This window comes from Nannospalax galili, unplaced genomic scaffold (assembly GCF_000622305.1).
Source record: "Nannospalax galili isolate Female #2095 unplaced genomic scaffold, S.galili_v1.0 scaffold68, whole genome shotgun sequence".
Lineage (NCBI taxonomy): Eukaryota > Metazoa > Chordata > Mammalia > Rodentia > Spalacidae > Nannospalax > Nannospalax galili.
Genome location: NW_008358189.1, coordinates 281,544 through 299,661, shown reverse-complemented (window position 1 = coordinate 299,661; position 18,118 = coordinate 281,544). Strand labels below are relative to the sequence as shown.

General features: G+C 57.0%; 1 protein-coding gene across 1 annotated transcript in view; it reads right to left on the bottom strand.

The window, feature by feature from the left end:
• The window catches only part of Inf2 (inverted formin, FH2 and WH2 domain containing), a 26,015-nt gene extending 10,500 nt beyond the window's left edge, over positions 1–15,515 (bottom strand). Inside the window, exons 1-8 of the mRNA XM_029557826.1 lie at positions 15,358–15,515; positions 4,288–4,687; positions 3,023–3,138; positions 2,793–2,952; positions 2,276–2,309; positions 1,310–1,451; positions 400–541; positions 7–297 (exon numbers count right to left, since the gene is read on the bottom strand). Coding sequence (XP_029413686.1) covers positions 7–297; positions 400–541; positions 1,310–1,451; positions 2,276–2,309; positions 2,793–2,952; positions 3,023–3,138; positions 4,288–4,678 — 1,276 coding nt within the window. The 5' untranslated portion in view covers positions 4,679–4,687; positions 15,358–15,515. The remainder of the gene's footprint in view (positions 1–6; positions 298–399; positions 542–1,309; positions 1,452–2,275; positions 2,310–2,792; positions 2,953–3,022; positions 3,139–4,287; positions 4,688–15,357) is intronic.
• Positions 15,516–18,118: the final 2,603 nt, after the last annotated feature.

The following is an 18,118-nucleotide window of genomic DNA, read 5'->3' as shown; positions in this document are numbered from 1 at the left end:
GGGGTGGGCTGGGCAGAGGTGGGGTAGGCACCCTCTGCTCAAGGACTAATGGCTGTGGGGCTGTGTCACCACTGGAGCTCTGGACGCTGACCACACACTCGCAGGCAGAAGCCACAATTGGTTGTTGGCCCTCCATTTTGGCCATGGGGGTAGTAGTGTTTTGGGGGGACTTGTCCCTCCGACTTTGGCCCAAGTTGGCCTGAACGCCCTTGTGGGCCTTGTCCAGGGGGCTTGGTCGGGGCCGCCCTTTGATGGACAGCAGTCGCTCCACCACTTCCTCCAGGGTACAAGCCTGTGCTGCATGGAGAAAGTGTGCAGGATCAAGGGAGAGAGCCAGAGATGGGAACAGGGCAGAAGGAGGTTGCCTGCCCACATGGCCAGTCCAATCCAGCCTCTCACCATCACTGGCCAGGAGCACGGCCCGGTTCACCAGGTTCTCTAGGGCCTCCCAGAGCAGCTGGCCCGAGCGGCCAGCAGGCTCCAGGTGTAAGAGGCCTTGTAACACGGACAGCAGCTGGGCTGATGCTGGGGAACAGCTCACCTGTGTCGGCCAAGAAGGGCAGGTAAATGGCTGTCTACTTCCCTGGGCAGGCTGATGCCCACCCACCAGCTCATGTGCTCTTCCATAGCTCCTTTATCTCACTAAAACTCCGGTAATGACTCAGGTAGGCCCTTTGTATTACTGGTGGCACTGGAGACTGTCCCACATGCTTTGGGGTATTAAGTGGCACCTCTGGTCTCTACGTACTCCGTCAACCCCAGATGCATTTAGTGATTGAGACAGGGTGCCATATAAACTCAGCCTCCTGGACTCTCACCTGGGCCTGCAGCTCTCCAAAGTCCGCTGATAATAACTACCTAGCTGAGGCCCGGGATGGCTTGGCCAACTCAGGCAGCCGTGGCCTTTAGAACCTCGTTCTGGCATCTCCATCTGAACCCCATCCCCAGCCTTACTACCCCAACATCTCCAACTATGTTTCTGGCTCTGTGCCTGGCCATGGTGAAGTGGATCCAAGCCCCAGCCAGCCCAGCCCCACCTTGTGGAACAGAGAGGCAAAGACTTCCTGGTGGCTGTTCATGTTGATACCATCACAGACACGTTGCAGCTCCTCCTCATCTTCAGCTTTGGCCTCCTCGAGGCCCGGGATGGCTTGGCCAACTCAGGCAGCCGTGGCCTTTAGAACCTCGTTCTGGCATCTCCATCTGAACCTCATGCCTAGCCTTACTACCCCAACATCTCCAACTATGTTTCTGGCTCTGTGCCTGGCCATGGTGAAGTGGATCCAAGCCCCAGCCAGCCCAGCCCCACCTTGTGGAACAGAGAGGCGAAGACTTCCTGGTGGCTGTTCATGTTGACACCATCACAGACACGTTGCAGCTCCTCCTCATCTTCAGCTTTGGCCTCCTCAAAGGCCTCTAGCTGGATCAGCAGGTCGGCATCCTCTAGGTCCCTACGTGGTGAGGACAGACGGCTGAGATGTTGTCCTTATCAGATGACATCTCTTCACAGATCAGGCTTCATGGAGCTGCCTCTGCTTGGCCCAGCTGAGGACACTGGGCAGTGTTCCTGGAGAGGCCCAGGCTGGCTTGGTGGCAAGCCTGTGGCAGTAACAAGGCTGGCAACCATGAGTGGTGGCTCACAGCTCTGAGCCTCCTGCCCTGCCAGGCTACCCAAGGGTTCCCTGGGCATCTTTGGGGATGGGGAAGGGCAGGCTCTCCTGAGGGGTATGAGATGTGGCTGGGTCCTCTCTTGGGGGCTGGAAGAGTATAGCCAAGAGATGCCACCTGAAGCAGGACACCATGACCAGGGCACAAGAGCAGCAGGGCTTGGCCTGAGCTGGATGCTAAGAATGCACTGGGGCCAGGCTTTGCTGTCATCTCAGCCTGGCCACTAAGTGGTCCCCTTGCAGGCAAGACAGTCCCCTCCCTGCAGGCCTGGGGACAGGTCCCCCTAGTAGAGCTTTGCTCTGGGCTAGTTCCACAATAGTGGAGCTAGCAGGGCTCCTCATGCTGACCCCAGTGGGGCCCTCAGGTGTAAGCTCCAGGATGCCCGTCACAGCTGAGTTTCAAAGCAAAGATAAGCAACTATCACTACAAGAATGTGGCATGTGACGGCTGTGGCACGTTGTGTACCTGAATCTTGAGTTGAATGGAGTTCCTTTAATAACCTGGTTCCTATGGACAGTGCCCAGGACATGGGATAGCCTCAGACTCCAAGGAAGGTGGGCCTGGTTTGGGGAGGGGACAGCAGACAGGTCAAAACACAAGGACTCACCGCAGCCGGGTCAGAATGTCCAGCAGCTGGAGCCCTAAGAAGAGAGGGAACAGGTTAGAGTCTGAAGGCTGTCTCTGGCCTCCCCTGCCTCCTGCTCCTGGGCATGTGTATCCTGGGTCTGACTCCTTCACCTCCCTTCTCCCTGGTGTAGTCCCACCCTAGGGTCTTAAAGCTCCAGAGGGGACTTGTGGTGGTGTTGTTCAGTGTTCCCTTCCTGAAGGAACAGAGCTGGAATTGAGATCAGCCCACCTGTCTGCCTGTAGCACCCAGCCACCTTCAAAACAGAACCCTCAGCTCTAATGGCCTGTCTACCACAGGAGCATATGGTGGTAGGGCTCCCAGACCCTGGGACAGTGCCTTCCTTTGGGGTCCCTGAAGACGTGGGGTAGGGGCAGGACTTTCTGTGGTCCCGCCTCCTCAGGGGATATGGCATGGGCTGGGCTGGCTCAGCAGGAACTTTTTGGGGTCTTTCAGATGCCTGAGGGTGCTCAGAGTAAAGGGGTGCTGGTGGCCTTACCAATGAATTCACTCCGAAGCTGGGCACGAGTGCGGAGATCCTCGGGGCCCAGGATGATGGCATTGATCACGCTGAGCAGGGTGACCACATAGGGCACGTTGTCGCTGTCGGAGAGCTCATTCATGATGACGCTGAAGCGGTACTGCTGGCTGCACACCGTCTGAAGGATGGGTGGGGTCAGGGTGTGCCGACGGGATTCTGTGCTGCTGACCCAGGTTCCCACCGCTCACCTTGTAATGGTCCAGGGCATCTAGTGTCAGTGCGTGGCCCTCAGGTGAATAGATGCACAGGGCAGCCAGCAGCTCAAACACCTGCTTCTTGACCATCACATTGGACGTGTCCAGAGCTGTGGAGGATCGGGAGACTCTCAGCAGGCCCACTGTCCATCCTCCCCACCGAGTCTTTGACCTGCGAGCTGAACCCAGCCTTGGGTGTCAGCTCTTGCTGAATTCCCAGGCCCAGGCTCTCCATGCTGATCTCTCCTGCTGTCCTCACCCTGCCTCCTAGGCTTCAGAATCAGATCCTTTCAGAGGAAGGCTTGGAAGCAGGGACAGTGCCTGGAGTCTGCAGAGCCCAGTCCCTGCAGCTGGCTCTAGGCTCAGTTTTCTCTGAACCTGAATTATGTTCCTGACAGTGTGGGATACTTCTTCATCCCTGTGAACCCTTGCCTCCTCCATCCTGAGCTAGGGCAGTTTGGGGGTGATTCTCATTTGGCTATTCTGAGAACAGGCCACAATGGACATGATAGAGGGGCACAGCTAGGTCCAGATTCGGGCAGCAGGCTGAGATTAGTGTGGGTCCCAGGTTACAAAGATGTGGCAGCCTCCGGTTTGCTTGTGAACACTGGCACCTGCCCTTCTCTACAGACCCCACCCCACCAGTCACTGCCTGCCCCCAGAAGGTCTAGGAGCCTCAGTGGGAACTGGGTGCTTCCCTGGAGGGTTGTACAGAGACTACTGTCCACCACGGTTCTCTTGCAAGGCTTCAGGACTAACTGGCTACAGCCTGAGAAGACTTTCTTCAGGAGCTACAGGAAGCCAGAGGATAAAGCAGGTCTGGGGGTGTGCAAAGGCAGAATGCAGGAGGCATGGCTGGGGTGGCCTACTGAGAACAGAGAGGTCCTCTAGGTGTGGGAACAGAGGACCAGTGAGGGGTGGGAACCAGGAAAGGTGGTAGGAGGCAGAAGGCAACGCCCTCCTGGTCTAGCTGGGCTGGGATTGCAGGGCTTGGAGTCAGGCGGTGTGAGTATGTGGGGTGCTGTGTTCTGTGGAGCAATGCCTGGAGGCCAGAGGCTGGTGGAGCCAGCACAAGGCTGGTGGAGCCACAGTACTGAGGAGACAACTACAGTCAGCTGATGGAACTTAGGCAGCCTAGACGCTTCAGAATGGGGTGGGTGGTCTCTGCCCTTCCCTAGGGGACCCTCCTGTTGGCTGCTTAAGCATCTGCTCCTGATCCCCCAGATCTCCCGGCCCTCACACAAAAGCCTCCAGCTTACCCTGGGAGAGCTGGCGCACATAGCCCTGGTTGCTGAGAATGTACTCTATGCCCTGCTGTGAGTTCATGACGGCACGCACGCAGCTGATACAGGTAAGCTGTAGCAGGGCATCCGAGATGCGGGCCACACCACGCCCGGACAGCCGCGCCAGTGCCTCTAGCAGCAGGTCCAGGCCACTCTGCTCCAGGAACTGCACCATCCAGCCACCATCACTGCTCTCCAGGCGCTTTCGCAGGCCAGAGTAGTTGACCACAGAGGGCATCTGCAGCAGCCGGATGCACAGCTCTGGCTCTGCGCTCTCCAGGTTGGCTTCAGTGGGGTCAGAGTCCTGAGGCCCCAGCTTCTCCTTCAGCGCCGCCCACTTGCGCTGTGCACCCTCCTTCACCGACATCTTGCCGAACTGCAGGACCAGAGGGGGAGAAGTCATCAGCCTGGACAGGAGATGGAATGACCCCTGGGTTGAGAGCTTGGGCATACACAAAGGCACTGTCTGCTGCCTCCATTTCTCTGTTGGGCTTCCTGCTTGCAGCCTGACAGCTACCCCATACTGACAAGCTGGATTGAGCACTTTGCTTCTGACCCTGACAAGAACTCCCCTTGTCCCATCTGGACTGAAGGACAGACAGGAAGGTCCCATCATGTGTTCAAGAACTCTGAGGCTAAGACCAGTGAGAAACAGCTAGATTAGAGACCTGTGCCTGGGCATGGAGGCAGGACTTGGGCTTGTTCTTACTAGTCCTGGCTAGACTTGGAGAGGCCCAGAGTGGGAAGAGGGTAGCTATACTGGCTGGAATGACATGACACAGTGGTGATGATGCAACTAAACAGAGGAGTCTCTGAGGCTCCTTTATCTGGCTCCAGGCGCTTCCCTACTGCCCACAGCCGCAGGAGGAGGAGGGCCAGGTGACAGGGTGAGGATACCATGATGAGATGCCCATGGCTCAGCTGGGTGGACGGCAGCCTCCTCTGGTCTCAGTTTGTCTGTGATGGGTGTAGGACCCACCCAGAGGGAGAAGTGGGGCCCTCAGCATATCACACCCTTGGTTCATAAGCAACAGGCCTGACTCCAGCCTAGGAAAATGTGCCCTGCACCCTTGTGAGGGGAGCAAGCCCGGCCTAGAACATTCTCTCCAAAGCAGAACTGTAGAGGCCGATTGCACCTCTGTTGTCCCTTCTACTCAACCAGTCTCTCCCTACCCCTGCCTGGGCTCAGCTGGCTGCAATGCTGTCCCCATCACAGCCCCTAGGGACAGCCTCAAAGGTCAGGGACATCAGGCTCCCCTGCAACCATGTAAGGTTGGGATCTTATATTTAGCATCTGAGAAGGGCGGCATGGAGCCGTAGGAGGGAGGTGCAGAGGAGCAGGGCTTGGCGGGACTTGCTCCCAAGGATCACACCCACCCCAAAAGTCCAGTCCCCCACTCTCTACCAGACTCAAAGGCAGGCATTATCATCTGCCAGATAGGTGGGGGATGTAGGCAGCACTAAGGGAGACTAATCTGTGCCCAGGATCTCACTGACCAGACCTCAGCAAGTGTTCTTGGAGTCCACTTAACACTGGGAAGTCAGTGCTCTTTGCTTCAGGTTCTGTTCGGCGTGGTCAGGGAAGGGGAGACCCCCAGGCTGGGTCACCTGAGGCCATCCAGGAGACCACGGCTGAGTGGGGTGGGAGCCCAGGTACCTTCCTAGTGTGGTTCTGGGTCCCAAGTGCCTACTGTCCTCACTCAAGGACCCAGAGCCCCTGCCTGCCCAGCGGCATGTATGGAGCCCCTGCCTGGTTCTCCATTTCCTGCCTGTCCAACTGCCCAAGGCAAATGGGTCTTTCTAGAAGCAACATCCTTCCTAGTGTGGTTCTGGGTCCCAAGTGCCTACTGTCCTCACTCAAGGACTCAGAGCCCCTGTCTGCCCAGCGGCATGTATGGAGCCCCTGCCTGTCCAACTGCCCAAGGCAAATGGGTCTTTCTAGAAGCAACACGGGCTGGGCTTGGCCTAGGGGCCCAATGGCAGATCTCAACTCAGCCCTTCGGCCTGTTTGAGCCTTAGTTTCCTCCTCTTTACCTCTGCCTCAGGCTACTGGCAGCACGGAAGGCTGTGCTGGGGACGTCTGTCCTGCTGGTAGGAGGTGAGGATCCACATCCCGGTGGATCAGCCAGGGGCCTGTGCTGGGCCTTACTGGGTAGGAAATCAAGGTCCTCCCCTGGGTCCGTTTTTACCTACTCCCAGGCCAGGCCCTTTTGGCCACCCAGCCACCGTCCACTTACCCAGATGCGCAAGACCTTCCGGCCGCCTCTGCCCACCCATTCGGGGCCTTGCCTCCAGCTTCTCATCCTTGCCAACAGTGGGCTGCTGGCTGCCAGGCTGGCCCTTGTCCCTGTTGGGCAGCTTTAGACTTCCAAAGGCTCTCTTGGTTGGTGATAGGTGTGGCAGCTCCACCATAGTACAGAGGCGACTGACCAGTCTCTGCACACTTCCTAATTTGTTTGCTACCCAAAGAGGTGCCTGGAGCTGGCCTCCCCTCTCCACCCACTCCTGCCTCCATTGGCCAGAGGCCCTGTCCCCTTGGCACAGGCTGAGTGGCCGGAGTGTGAACTCTGCCGGGCCTGGCCTCTGGCATCTGAAGTCCTCTCTGGCCAGTAGCCCCAGTCTTCCCTGCAGAACCCACCTGACCGTCCTGGAACCTAGGGTCATCAGAGCCACTGTGTCCAGGTCTGGGGTCCCCATACCAGGGTGCCTGCTGGCTTCACGACTGCCCGTCTGACATTGCCCAGTCCTTCTGCCCTGTGTACCCCATACCCAGTGTAGGCTCACACCTTGATGGGAGTCCCCTGGATCCATGTTCTCTGTCCTGGGCAGCTGCATGGGGGGTAGGAAGACTATGTCCGATAGGTCCTGGTGATGACTGTTGTCCACTTGGGACAGCCAGCCTGGCTGGGGACTAGGAGGCCGAAGTGAGGGCCACTTTCTTCCCTCTGGCGTCTGCCAGACTCTCTGCCAGATGACACTGAGTGCAAATGGACTAGAGAGGTCTAGCAGTGCAATGGCACCTGGATGTTGCAGTCCAGCAGCTTTGGCCAGGACATCCAGCTGGGCTCTAATGACTGACAGCCTTCATAATCTGTACCCTTGTGTCTCACATAGGACCAACCAGAGAAAGGCAAATCTCCTAAGCAACAGATGTTCTGCTTCTAGTCAGCCTCCACTGGGCATCCTGGGCCTTCCTTCTTTTCTACAGAAACTATAGAACTCTCTCTCTCATGTCTGCTTTAGAGCTTCTGACAAACAGGGCTGAGGCTGGCCCCCTTACTACAGCAAACTCCCAAGACACGGCCCCTGCCTGCCCCCACAGGAGACCCAGTTTATTGTTCTCAGGAAACATAGGCTGTGAGGGAACAATACTCAGGAAGGTACTGGTACCAAACAAGGCTGGGGGTGAACCTTCACTCCTGGGTTCTTCACATCTGTGTGCCTCTCTGTTCTTATCTGCAAAGTGGGTCGCAGTGAGCTCTATATAGAACGAGAGCCAGTGGATATAGAGTGACCAACAGGGAATACTTGCTGCTGGTTTTTGTTTTGTCACAGGGTCTCACGTACTCTAAACTGGACTCAAACTCATTAAGTATCTGAGGCTGACCTTTAAATTCCTGATCTTCCTTCTTGAAGGGAGACTCTAGGCTGACTAAACCCCAGTGGATGAACTTGCACTGAGGGACATCTGGGGACACTGAGTATACATAATAGGCCTTAATACAAATGACAGAATGCATGAGCTCCCGTTGGGGGTCTATGGGAGGGTGCCAAAGGGGAAGGGGGGTACAAAGATGATTTTATGTATGAAATACACAAAAGTTAAATTTAAAAGTTTATAAAAAATTCCAGATCCTCTTACATCTGCTACTCAAGTGCTAGGATTACAGGCATGTGTCACCACAGCAGGCACGTCCCTTTTCCAGCTCTGCTCAGCCCTGGGGCTGAGTGTCCAACTTCCAGCCTGATCTGGTGGAGACTCAGAGGGCTTTGCCCAAGGCATGGGGGATGGCCTCCTGGGGACGAGCCCTGTACAGGAACACTCTCAGAGCTTTCCCTAGTCAGCACCCTGGGGTGGCAGGGCTGGCTCCACAGCCCAAGCCTGGGCAGATGGGGTCAGGATAGAGACATGTCTCATCTGCCCACACAGTTCCCTCAACACCAATGAGACAGAAGTGGGCAGGGCCTTTGCAGATAAAGTGCCTAGAGCTGGGGTCAGGGCAGCTTGTCCTTTACCCACATGTGATTCTTTCTTTAAAAAATGTATTTAAAAAATATCTTATTAATTATTTTTTATTTTATATGTACGAGTGTATTGCCTGCATGTAGGTAAGTGCACCTGTGTCGTGCAATGCCCTCGGAGGACAGAAGAGGCCATCGGATCCCCTAGAACTGGAGTTACAGACAGTTGTTAGCTGCCATGTGGGTGCTGGGATTGAGTCCGGGTCTTCTGCAAGAACAACCAGTGTTCGTAACCGCTGAGCCATCTCTCCAGCCTCTACCCACACATGATTCTTAAGGGCCACTTTTTCCACAGGCACAGGCCAGGCCTTCCACTTAGACTATTCCTGAAGGCAGGATCTGCCTCAAGGTCTGCGGGGGACCAGCTCAGATCTGAGCACTAAGTGGGCTCCCCAGAGGGGAGAGAATCAGGCCAGCAGAACTCTGGACCACCTTCCAGGAGGATGGCTCTCAGTAAGAGCTGGCTGCCTCTTCTCTAAGCTCATGGCCAGGCTGCCCACACCTCCATCCCACTTGCCTGGGCAGCTGTGCTGACTCACAGAACTCCAGAGGCTTCCACCCCTGCCTGGTATGTGAGCTGAGTGGGGGTGGAGGACCAATTCCACTTACCCAGCCTGCTGTGCAAGGAGAAAGCAAGGCAGAGAGAGTGGCTGGGAGGTCCTGCATGGGTCTCCTGGCACACAGAAGGGGGGCAATGGAGGATTATAGTATTGGGGGACCTGAGTGAACCATCTGACGCCCATACCTCAGCACCCTCATTCCTACATCCAGGAAAACATTAGCTAGAGTTCCAGGAGCCAGAGGGCTCTACAGTGGCTCCACTGGGCCTAGGGCTGCCCCCAAGGAGCAGACCAGGCTTTGCACCTCGGCCCTCGAGAGGTGGAGGCTGCTGTCTATACCCAACTCCTACAGGGACAGCCAGGCGCCTGGTTGGCCAAGGCAGAGGTGGAGGTCTGGGGTAGGTACAGGCCAGGTAGATGGCCCCTGGAGGGGCTGCTGCCTGGGGTGCAGAGGCAGCTCTGAGGGGGCACCCTGCCAGCACCAGTATAGGGGCTGGGGTGCTTCTGGGCCCAGAGCCAGCAGGGGGTGGGGGAGACACAAGGGAGGGAGCTTGTCTTCCATGGGTGGGCGGTAGAAATGGCAGAAGCGGGATTCCGGAACCAGGAGGCAGGGGCTGCCACACTGTATTTTTAGCTCTTCCAGGAGCCCAAATTTTTCCACTGCCTGGCAACCCTTGGCTCTTCAGAACTCGGGCACGTTCCTGACAGCTCCCTGGGGCTCAGGAATAGCCCTTGTCCTACCCAGATTCTTATTATCTTCCCTCTGACCCACAAAGTCAACTGCAGCAGGTAATGTCATCTTCTCAGCAGGCTGTGAGTCTCTCAGAGGGCTGGTCTGTGTGGGCCATAGCCTGCAGGCTCAATTTAAGTAGGAGGTCCTGTGCAAGCAGGCCTCCGAGGGAGAGAAAAGACTGAAGTCATCCACTGTCCCCATGTCCACAGGCACTGAGTATATAGCATCTGGTGGGGTGGCTGTCCACATAGCACTCTAGCCCACTGCTGAGTGGCCAGAATGGGAGTCCAGGACTCCAGACTTCCAACTCCCAACTGGTTTCCTATGGCAAACAAGGAGGGGGAGGGTCCTACGGGGCCACTTGGTGTGCAGCACAGGACACAGGGTCCTTTGAGAAGAGTGAACATGAAGGTGCTCTTGGTGGGAACAGTTCACCTTGCATGGAGTTCCAACCAGATGCAGTGTGACTGTCACCAGGACACCTGTCTGGATGCTAACAGAAGCAGTAACAGGATATGCCTGCTGGGGGCTGCACCCCCGTCCCTGACCGCCATGAGGAGGAGGGTCTGCACAGAGCAGCTGGTGCTGGGCACTGGTGTATCTGGGATTCTGTGGGCAGGTTGGAGTGGTCTCACAGTGTCTTCCTCCCCAGAGGAGGCCTACCCAGACAAGGGGGAACAGGAAGGGTGGGGACACCCACGCCAGGAAGCCAGCTTTCACTTCCACCAGCTCTGGGATGAGGTGGGGACCGGAGCTGCTCTAGACTTGCAAAGTCACTAGAGGGGCCCCTTTCTGGATCTGACCCCGCAGCTGCACAAGGCGCAAAGCAAAAGGGCATACCTGCACAGCCTGGGCCCCTCCGACAACATTCTGAAGATTCTGAGAGCTGGGGAGGGAGCCACCTGAGCACTGCAGCAGCCTGGGTAGTACCTCCTGTAGCTTAACCCCATCAGTGGAGGGGAAATGGACACAGATCTAGGGTCAGGGGCTTGTCAGACTCCGCAGGTGAGTGGGCAGGAGCATGAGGGTGGGCTAGTATGTTGTGGACTCCAGCTCCTGGCCACAACATCCTTCTACTCAAAGGACTGTATTCAGGGGCATGTGGTCATAGGGAGTTCAGTTCACCCCTGAGTACCTCTGCTTAGCTTCTCTCCCCAAGACCAGGCACACTTGAAAATGTCTCCAGCAGTCCCCTGTAACCTCCTGATCCCCCAGCTGTCCTTGGCAAGGCCTCTCCAATTAGGGAAGGGTGGACTCACTTCAGGATTCAGGTGCAAAATGGGATATACTGGTCTGGCCTCAGAGAGTCAGGCCTCATCTCTGTCCATGCCCAGGATGGGAAGTATGTCTTCTGTCCACTCATATGCCAGGCTGCAGTCCCCACCTCCCGCCACTGTCCAGGTTCCAAAGGGCCCTTCCACGGACGCAGAGAACAAAGACAAACAAGAGCAGGGGAGGGACAGCTCTTGGGTCCTCCAATACAGCTAAGAGCAGTGGCAGCCAGGGCTCAGGGAGGGCACAAGGCTGTTTCCAAGAGGTCATCTCAGTAAGACTAGACCCTGTAACTACTGCAGTGGGCCAGCTGTGCCCTGACAGACCCTATTCACTTGGCCTACTACCAGCTTAGTGCACAAGTCTCTCTGGCTCCTGCTCAGCATTCCTTAGCCAATCAATTGGCCCCGGGGAGGCTGTCAGGCCCAACTGGGTGAGCAAGGTCCTCAGGCTGGGTGCAACGTGCTGCTTACAGTTCTGGCTGGGAAATGAGGATGCCAGGTCCCAGGAAGAGGCAACCCTCTTTGGATTCACGTTTTCTTACAGTGGCCATGATGTTCACCAGGGATCTCTGGGCGCTGAGGCTAGGCTGGCTGACCCAGTATGGTCTGCATGGATCCCACCTACACTGCTCACTAGTCACTCTTCTCAGAGGTGACCTCCCATCCCCTGTCCCTCAGAGACTCGGCCCATCTCCCTGCTGCAGGACCCTGCAACATGAGAGGGTCTGGCCCCTACCTCCTTCTCTATCTGAACAGCCTGGGCCCTCTGAGTGTGGGTGTCCCTGAAAGAGACTCTTGTTCTCAGGCCACTCATGTCTCTGCATGAAGTGGGGCAGAGAGAGGCATGGGACAGGCAGTGCCCTCCTCCCAGCCTGGGCCAGGCGGGAGCTGTGTCTCCCTCCCTGCTGTGACCACAGGCAGCAGTGCCTAGCTGTGCCTGGAGCAGGAGTCAGGAATGGGAACATGATAGTGGAGGAGGCAGTGTGCACATGGAGGCCACAGCACAGGGTTGTGGAGGATCTGGACAAGCTGGTGAGGAGACAGCCACACAAATACTAGTTTGCCTTATATGGGGGGTCCAGGGTGGCTTCCAGGCCACAGCTACCTCTAGCAAGGGGCAACATCCCTCTTAACAGGGAGAAATCCCTGGAGGCTTTGAGTTCGGGGGAGAGGGAGCCTGGCTGGGGACAGGTGTCCCCAGCTGGCCTGTGCCTACCACTGACTGGTGTGCTAAGCTGGGATGTGTCTCTCCTGATCCACGGGGCCCGGGTTGTCCTCAATGCTTGGTTTGATGTCAGGCCTCCATTCTTCCAGGTGTTTCCCGTCTCCCATCCGCCAAGGACTTCATACCCAGGCCCCTGTCAGCCTGGACCCTGGCGGTGAAGGCCACACACACTGCTGGGGAGGTAGAGTCCAGGGGAACAGGGTACCTTCCAGTCTACCTGCCCCTCCTCCCATTGTGGACCTGGGGTGCTCTGACTAGGTCCAGCTCTGGAAAGGGGCTGCAGAGTGCTGTGACAGTGTGGGCAAGGGCTGCCACCCAGGCACTCTGACCTGCTGACGGCTTTGCTGACGGCTGGGGACCAGCCTACCATCCTCATGCCTACTTGCCCTCCCAAGACTCCACAGGCCACTCTGGACTATCTCACTTCCTCTCTTGTCCTATCCTTTGCTTCCTACAGGAGGGAAAAGCCATAGCAGTGATGGGATATGAAAGTGGCCTTGGTCACTTTGTCCTCAAATAGTGGTAGAGGGGCTTGGGCTTTGCACCACCCCCTTCCAGGCTACATAACACCTCTACCTGCCAGTATACTGGCCTCAGTGCTTGATGAGCCCAGGCCCCAGGGAGTCCAGGGCAGCAGGCCCCAGAACAGCTGCCTCCCTGTGGGTAGTTATGGAGTCACTGAGGAGAGAAGGAGGCTAAAGGGGGTGTCTGCTTTGCACTCACCCTATTTAGAGACCCAGTAGGGGCTACCTGATCAGGACAAGGCCTTATGATTTCTTGAGCTGCAATACTAGTCCTGGGACCCTCCACGGTGGGAGCTGTGTAGATAATTATAGCTGTAAATAGTGTGAAAACAGCACTGGGTGCTACTTCTTGGGGGGGGGGGGTGATGTGAGCACAAGGGCCAATGCCCACAGCACAGGTTTTATAGGTGCCTCTTTTCAGAATGGATGGCAGTGCGCACACTCATGAGAGGGAGCGAGGGCCAGGGTGCCACACGAGTTCCGTCAGTCCTTGGCTTGTCTACTTAGCACACAGCTCTGCTCACAGGCTGTGAGAGGTGAGAGGACAGTAGGAGTTGGGGCTAGTGCTTCGGGGGTGTGTGTGATGTGGGTGGCCCTGACAGAGGGGAGTCCCTGAGTACCCTCCACCCTGTCCCTTAGGTAATCACACCTTAAGAATGAGGTACAAGAGAGGAGAGGCCCAGCTGGTGCACTCTGCCTGGTTCATGTCTCGCTGGATGTGGTATGTGTTGGACCTTACTCACTAGGTCAGGTTGGCAGGGAAGAGGCCACATATTGAGACCCTACCCTCACCCTCCAGTGACAGGGAGTCCACCCTCCTTGACTGTATCAGGTACAACTACGCCTGCTTCTCCTGAGGCCCCAAGGGGCAGCCCTGAAGAGACTGGCTCCAAAATTCACTCTAGAAAGTTCTAGAAAGTTCACTCTAGAAAGAGGTAGGTATGCTGTCCCTACCACTTGATGGCTACCAGGTAAAGAACTATACACCTATTACACATCTGCTGTGTTTAAGACAGGAGTAGAGGAGAGGGCCAGGCAGTCTAGCACCAGGCCTATCCTTTAAGACTATGGGGACCAAGACACCTCAGAGGCCAGGACTTTAGCCTATTCTAGAAAAATGCCCATTATTTCTGTTGAGAGTGGGCCTGCACCCACCGGTAGCACCTGCAAAGTCATCCCCCACCAATATTCAAGAGCCTGAAAACTTTTCCCATTTGGAACAAGTGCACTTTGATAAAAGACGAATGATCTATTTAAGGTAGGTGCTTCCAGGTCCCAGAACAGGAGGTGTGTGCAATTAGCTAGACAGCCATCAGCACCCCCACAAAGTGAGGGGCCTCACCTGAAGATTAACTCTTTGCTGCCCAGGAGCAGAATCCTTGGCAGCAGTTGGCCCATGTGGGTTGGAGGAAGGCTGCCCCTCCTGGAGGGGTGCTGCACTGGGACTTTAGAGAGCTTAGAGGAAAAGGATGGGAGTCGGGGGAGAGTTGGGGCAAGGTCAGCTCCTACCTGGTCCCAGGAAGGTCCAGCCAGGTCAACTTGAACAGTGCAGACCCACTGGGTGGGGACAGGGAGAAGTCTCAGATCCTAGTCTTGGAACAAACACCCATATTTGCTACAAGGGGGTTCAGTATCCACTCCCCAAAGCCCTCTGCCTTGGGTGACACCCTGAGAGGATCTGGACGGTTGCTTTGTGACCCTTCTTTCTCTGATGCCTGAGGCACTGTCACTATCCTTCAAGTATAGGCGGGGAAACTGAGCCCCAGAAAAGGCAGGGCTGGTAGGAAGGCAACTTCCCAACTCTAGTTTCAGTGTGGGCGTCCTGACCTGTGGCCCAGGCAGGCCAAGCCATTGACTCCTGTTGTGTCTGGCTGTGGCCTGCCACTGTGTGACATGGGGCCTTGGGTGGCTGGGGACGGAGACAGACAGGCCAACAGACCCCTCCCCACCCCAGGGACAGCTGGGGAGTCATGCATGGACGCACAGCTGATCACTCAGGTTCCCTACTAAGGTCACTTTCCTTCCCGTGTCCCTCCCTGGGATGGGGGCTGCCAGGTGTCAGTTCCACAAGGCCCTCCGGCAGGCCTGCCAGTGGGGTGGCATCTTTAGAAGCCCACGTTGGCATCTTTAGAGGCCCAGTCGTCGGGGCGGGGCCGCAGGGCCAGCACAGTGCCACCGGGGCTGCGGATCCGAAGTTGAAGTTTTTCTCAACTGCGGCTGATTCACGGTCAGGATGTGGTAGCCTCGAGGCGGGTAAGTCCTCCAGGCCGACCCTCGGCCACCACCCTGCGGGCAGCGCCTCACACCGCGGCGCGTGGGTCCCCCGGGTCTGGTCTCGGGCGCGGGGCCCGGCGTTCCCGGTCGCCGCGCGCCGGGGGTCCGCTCATCACCACCCCGGAGCCCGCTCTCCAGCCCCAGCCGAGCCCCTCCCTCCTCCCGGACTCAGTTTCCCGCCGGGTTCCTGGTGGGCCCGAAGATGCAGACTTACTGGGTGGGAGCGGCAGCCGGAGGCGGTGCGGATCAAGCTCCGTCCGGTGGCGGGCGCGCCAGGGCTGCGGGCGGCGGGCCCCGCAGTGTCTTCCCAAGCAATCCGACCCAGCCGGTGCTCGGGAGGCGCAGGAGGAAGGGGAGGTGCCACCCCGCCCAGCGGCGGCCACGTGGGGGGCGGTGACGGCCAAGGCGGGGCGGGGTGGGGTCTCCGGGGAGGCCCTGCCCAGCCCAGCACCCGGCTCCGGAGGGGTGGAGACGGGAGGTGGGACATCCAGGGGCCATGCTAAGGCACTGACTGGTTGGAAGCCTCTGACCTCAGGGTCAGTCCCCTCCCCGGCTCCACTGCATCCATCCTCCGGGCCGCCCCCACCGCGGACCGTCTGGTGGACATAGCCCACTGAGGCGGTGGCAGGCTCCCCACACCCCTCGGGTCCCACTCTGCCTCCCACACAGGATCCCTGCTACAGGCTGCTGATCCTGAGTGTCTTGTCCCCCGTCTTCGTGGGAGACAGCTTTCTCCAGTTTCCAGCCCTGCCTGAGTCTGGGCTGTGCCCCTCCCAAGCCTCAGTTTCTCCATCATGAAGTAGTACTTTTCCAAGGTTTATGGACATGTTGGGCGTGGTGGCGCCACGCCTTTGATCCCAGCACTGGGAGGCAGAGGCAGGCGGATCTCTGTGAGTTCAAGGCCAGACTGGTCTACATAGTGAGTTCCAGGCCAACTGTGGCTACAGGGAGACCCTGTCTCAAAAAGAGCAAAAAAAAATTAACAACAACAACAGACAAGGTTTATGGATATGCGTAAACGGTCTCATCTCTTGTGCCTTGAATCTTCCAAGCTGGGTGGTTGGCATGTAGCCGATGGGCAGAGTGGAAGTTCTGGACACATTCCCTTCAGACCTGAGTCCAGGTGGCCGGCCAGCCTGGCAGCAGCTTCTACTCTAACACACCATGGCCGCTTGGGGTGTCGATTGTGCTCCCCCATGGGGTTAAGCCCACCTTTGGTGGCCCATAAATGTCCTCTCCCTGTTCCGTGTTTTCTGCTCAGCCCCCAGCATCAAGAGTCCTGGAAACCTTGGCTGGGGTCCTAGGCAGCAGCAGCCTTTAGTAGCCAACCAGAGCAGGCACGGCCCTTGGGAGCTGAGTGTGTACTGAGGGGTGCTAAACTAGCTTTTGGACACCCTCCAGCCTGGGACGTGGTGACCGTTCCTGTATTGGAACTCAGCTGTTTTGGGAATGCAGAGTTCTCATAGGAGTGTACCTCTGCCTAGAAAGCCATATACCCAGCCCCTTTCCTGCCTCCCCTGAGCTGAGATTCAGGTCAGCTGGTATCACCCCAGGCCTGGCACCTCCTGGGTAGGGGTCAGCAGGAAAAACTCATCTCTCTCCTGGGCTGACTCTGTTTAATGACTGCTTGTTGGTCCAGAAGGAGGATGTGGCCTTCAGCCCTGGTCTGGGACTGCTGGGTAGGGTAAACAGCAGCAGCGAGGTCTCTCATGTCCTGGCGGAATCGCCAGCCGTCATCACCTGAGGCTCACCCAGAGACACACAGGGGCTGCAGCAGGGTGCTGGGCCACCTTTCTAGAAGCTTCTGAGACACACTGCCTTGATGGAGGTAGAGGGGTGCGGCACCCCCACCATCAACTTTTGCCCAAGATGTTTTCTCCCTTGTTCTCCTGTTGGAAATGACTGGGCCTAAGTACCAATCTGCAGTCTAGGCACCATGGACATTGTTGGTGCGGCCCATTGGGCTGTACCTCAGGGTTGGGCCAGGCCAGCAGAGGCCACAGTAAGGAGGAGGGCAAGGTGACTTTGGGTCAGTAGAGCAGAAATGGAGAAGTCCCTGAGGTCAGGAAGAGGAGGGGGAGACTGTGTATGCATGTGATTTCATGTTTGTGTGATGGGTAGTGGGTAGCTGGGGCCAGGGGCCACAGGTCCGATGGGTCGTGCCTATGATTGCTGGAGGAGGTCTGCTTTCTTGTGGACTTCAGCTTAGACTCTCTGGCCAGGTCAGTGGAGTCCTCTTTGTTTTGTTTGTTTCTGCTTTATTTAATTAAGTTTATTTATTTTTCTGAGACAGGGTCTCCCTGTAGCCACAGCTGACTCACTATGTAGACCAGGCTAGCCTTGATCTCACAGAGATCTACCTGCCTCTACTTGGAACTCTTGATTCTACTGTTCAGTTCTCCCAAGTGCTAGGATTAGACTTGTGCCACAGTCTCTCTCAGCTTCACTACCACCCTCTGCGCTAGGTCCCCAGTCCCATCCTGAGCTGTCTTCCTGCCCCCTAGGGTTAGGAGGAAGACAACATTGGCCTCAGAAATTCACCCCCTCTGACCATACCTAGCACACTGGGCCCCATTTGACTTTTAGAAAGTTCTTTCTAGAAACCATAGCCCTGGGCACCACCCATCCAAGGGCCCTAGTCTATCTTTGGAACTGAAAGGACACACATGCCTGCCCATAGCACAGCACTAGATGTCCACAGTCATACAGGTATGCACTAACCACCCTGTGCCTCCGGCACACCCATGCAGAAGCCTACACACCTGCCCACGCTGAGTGTGTCTTCATGCTGATATGCTGGGGCCTTGGGCTGCAGAGAGCTCACGGCTGCCTCATCAGGAAGCAGAAACTAAATGTGATTGGAACAAGGGGAGCAGACCTCAGCACTGCCAGCTTGAGCTCTGCTGGGAACAAACAAGCAGGCGTGGGTGTTTCCAGGAGAGCAGCCTTCCAGCCGGGTGGGATGATTGGCATGG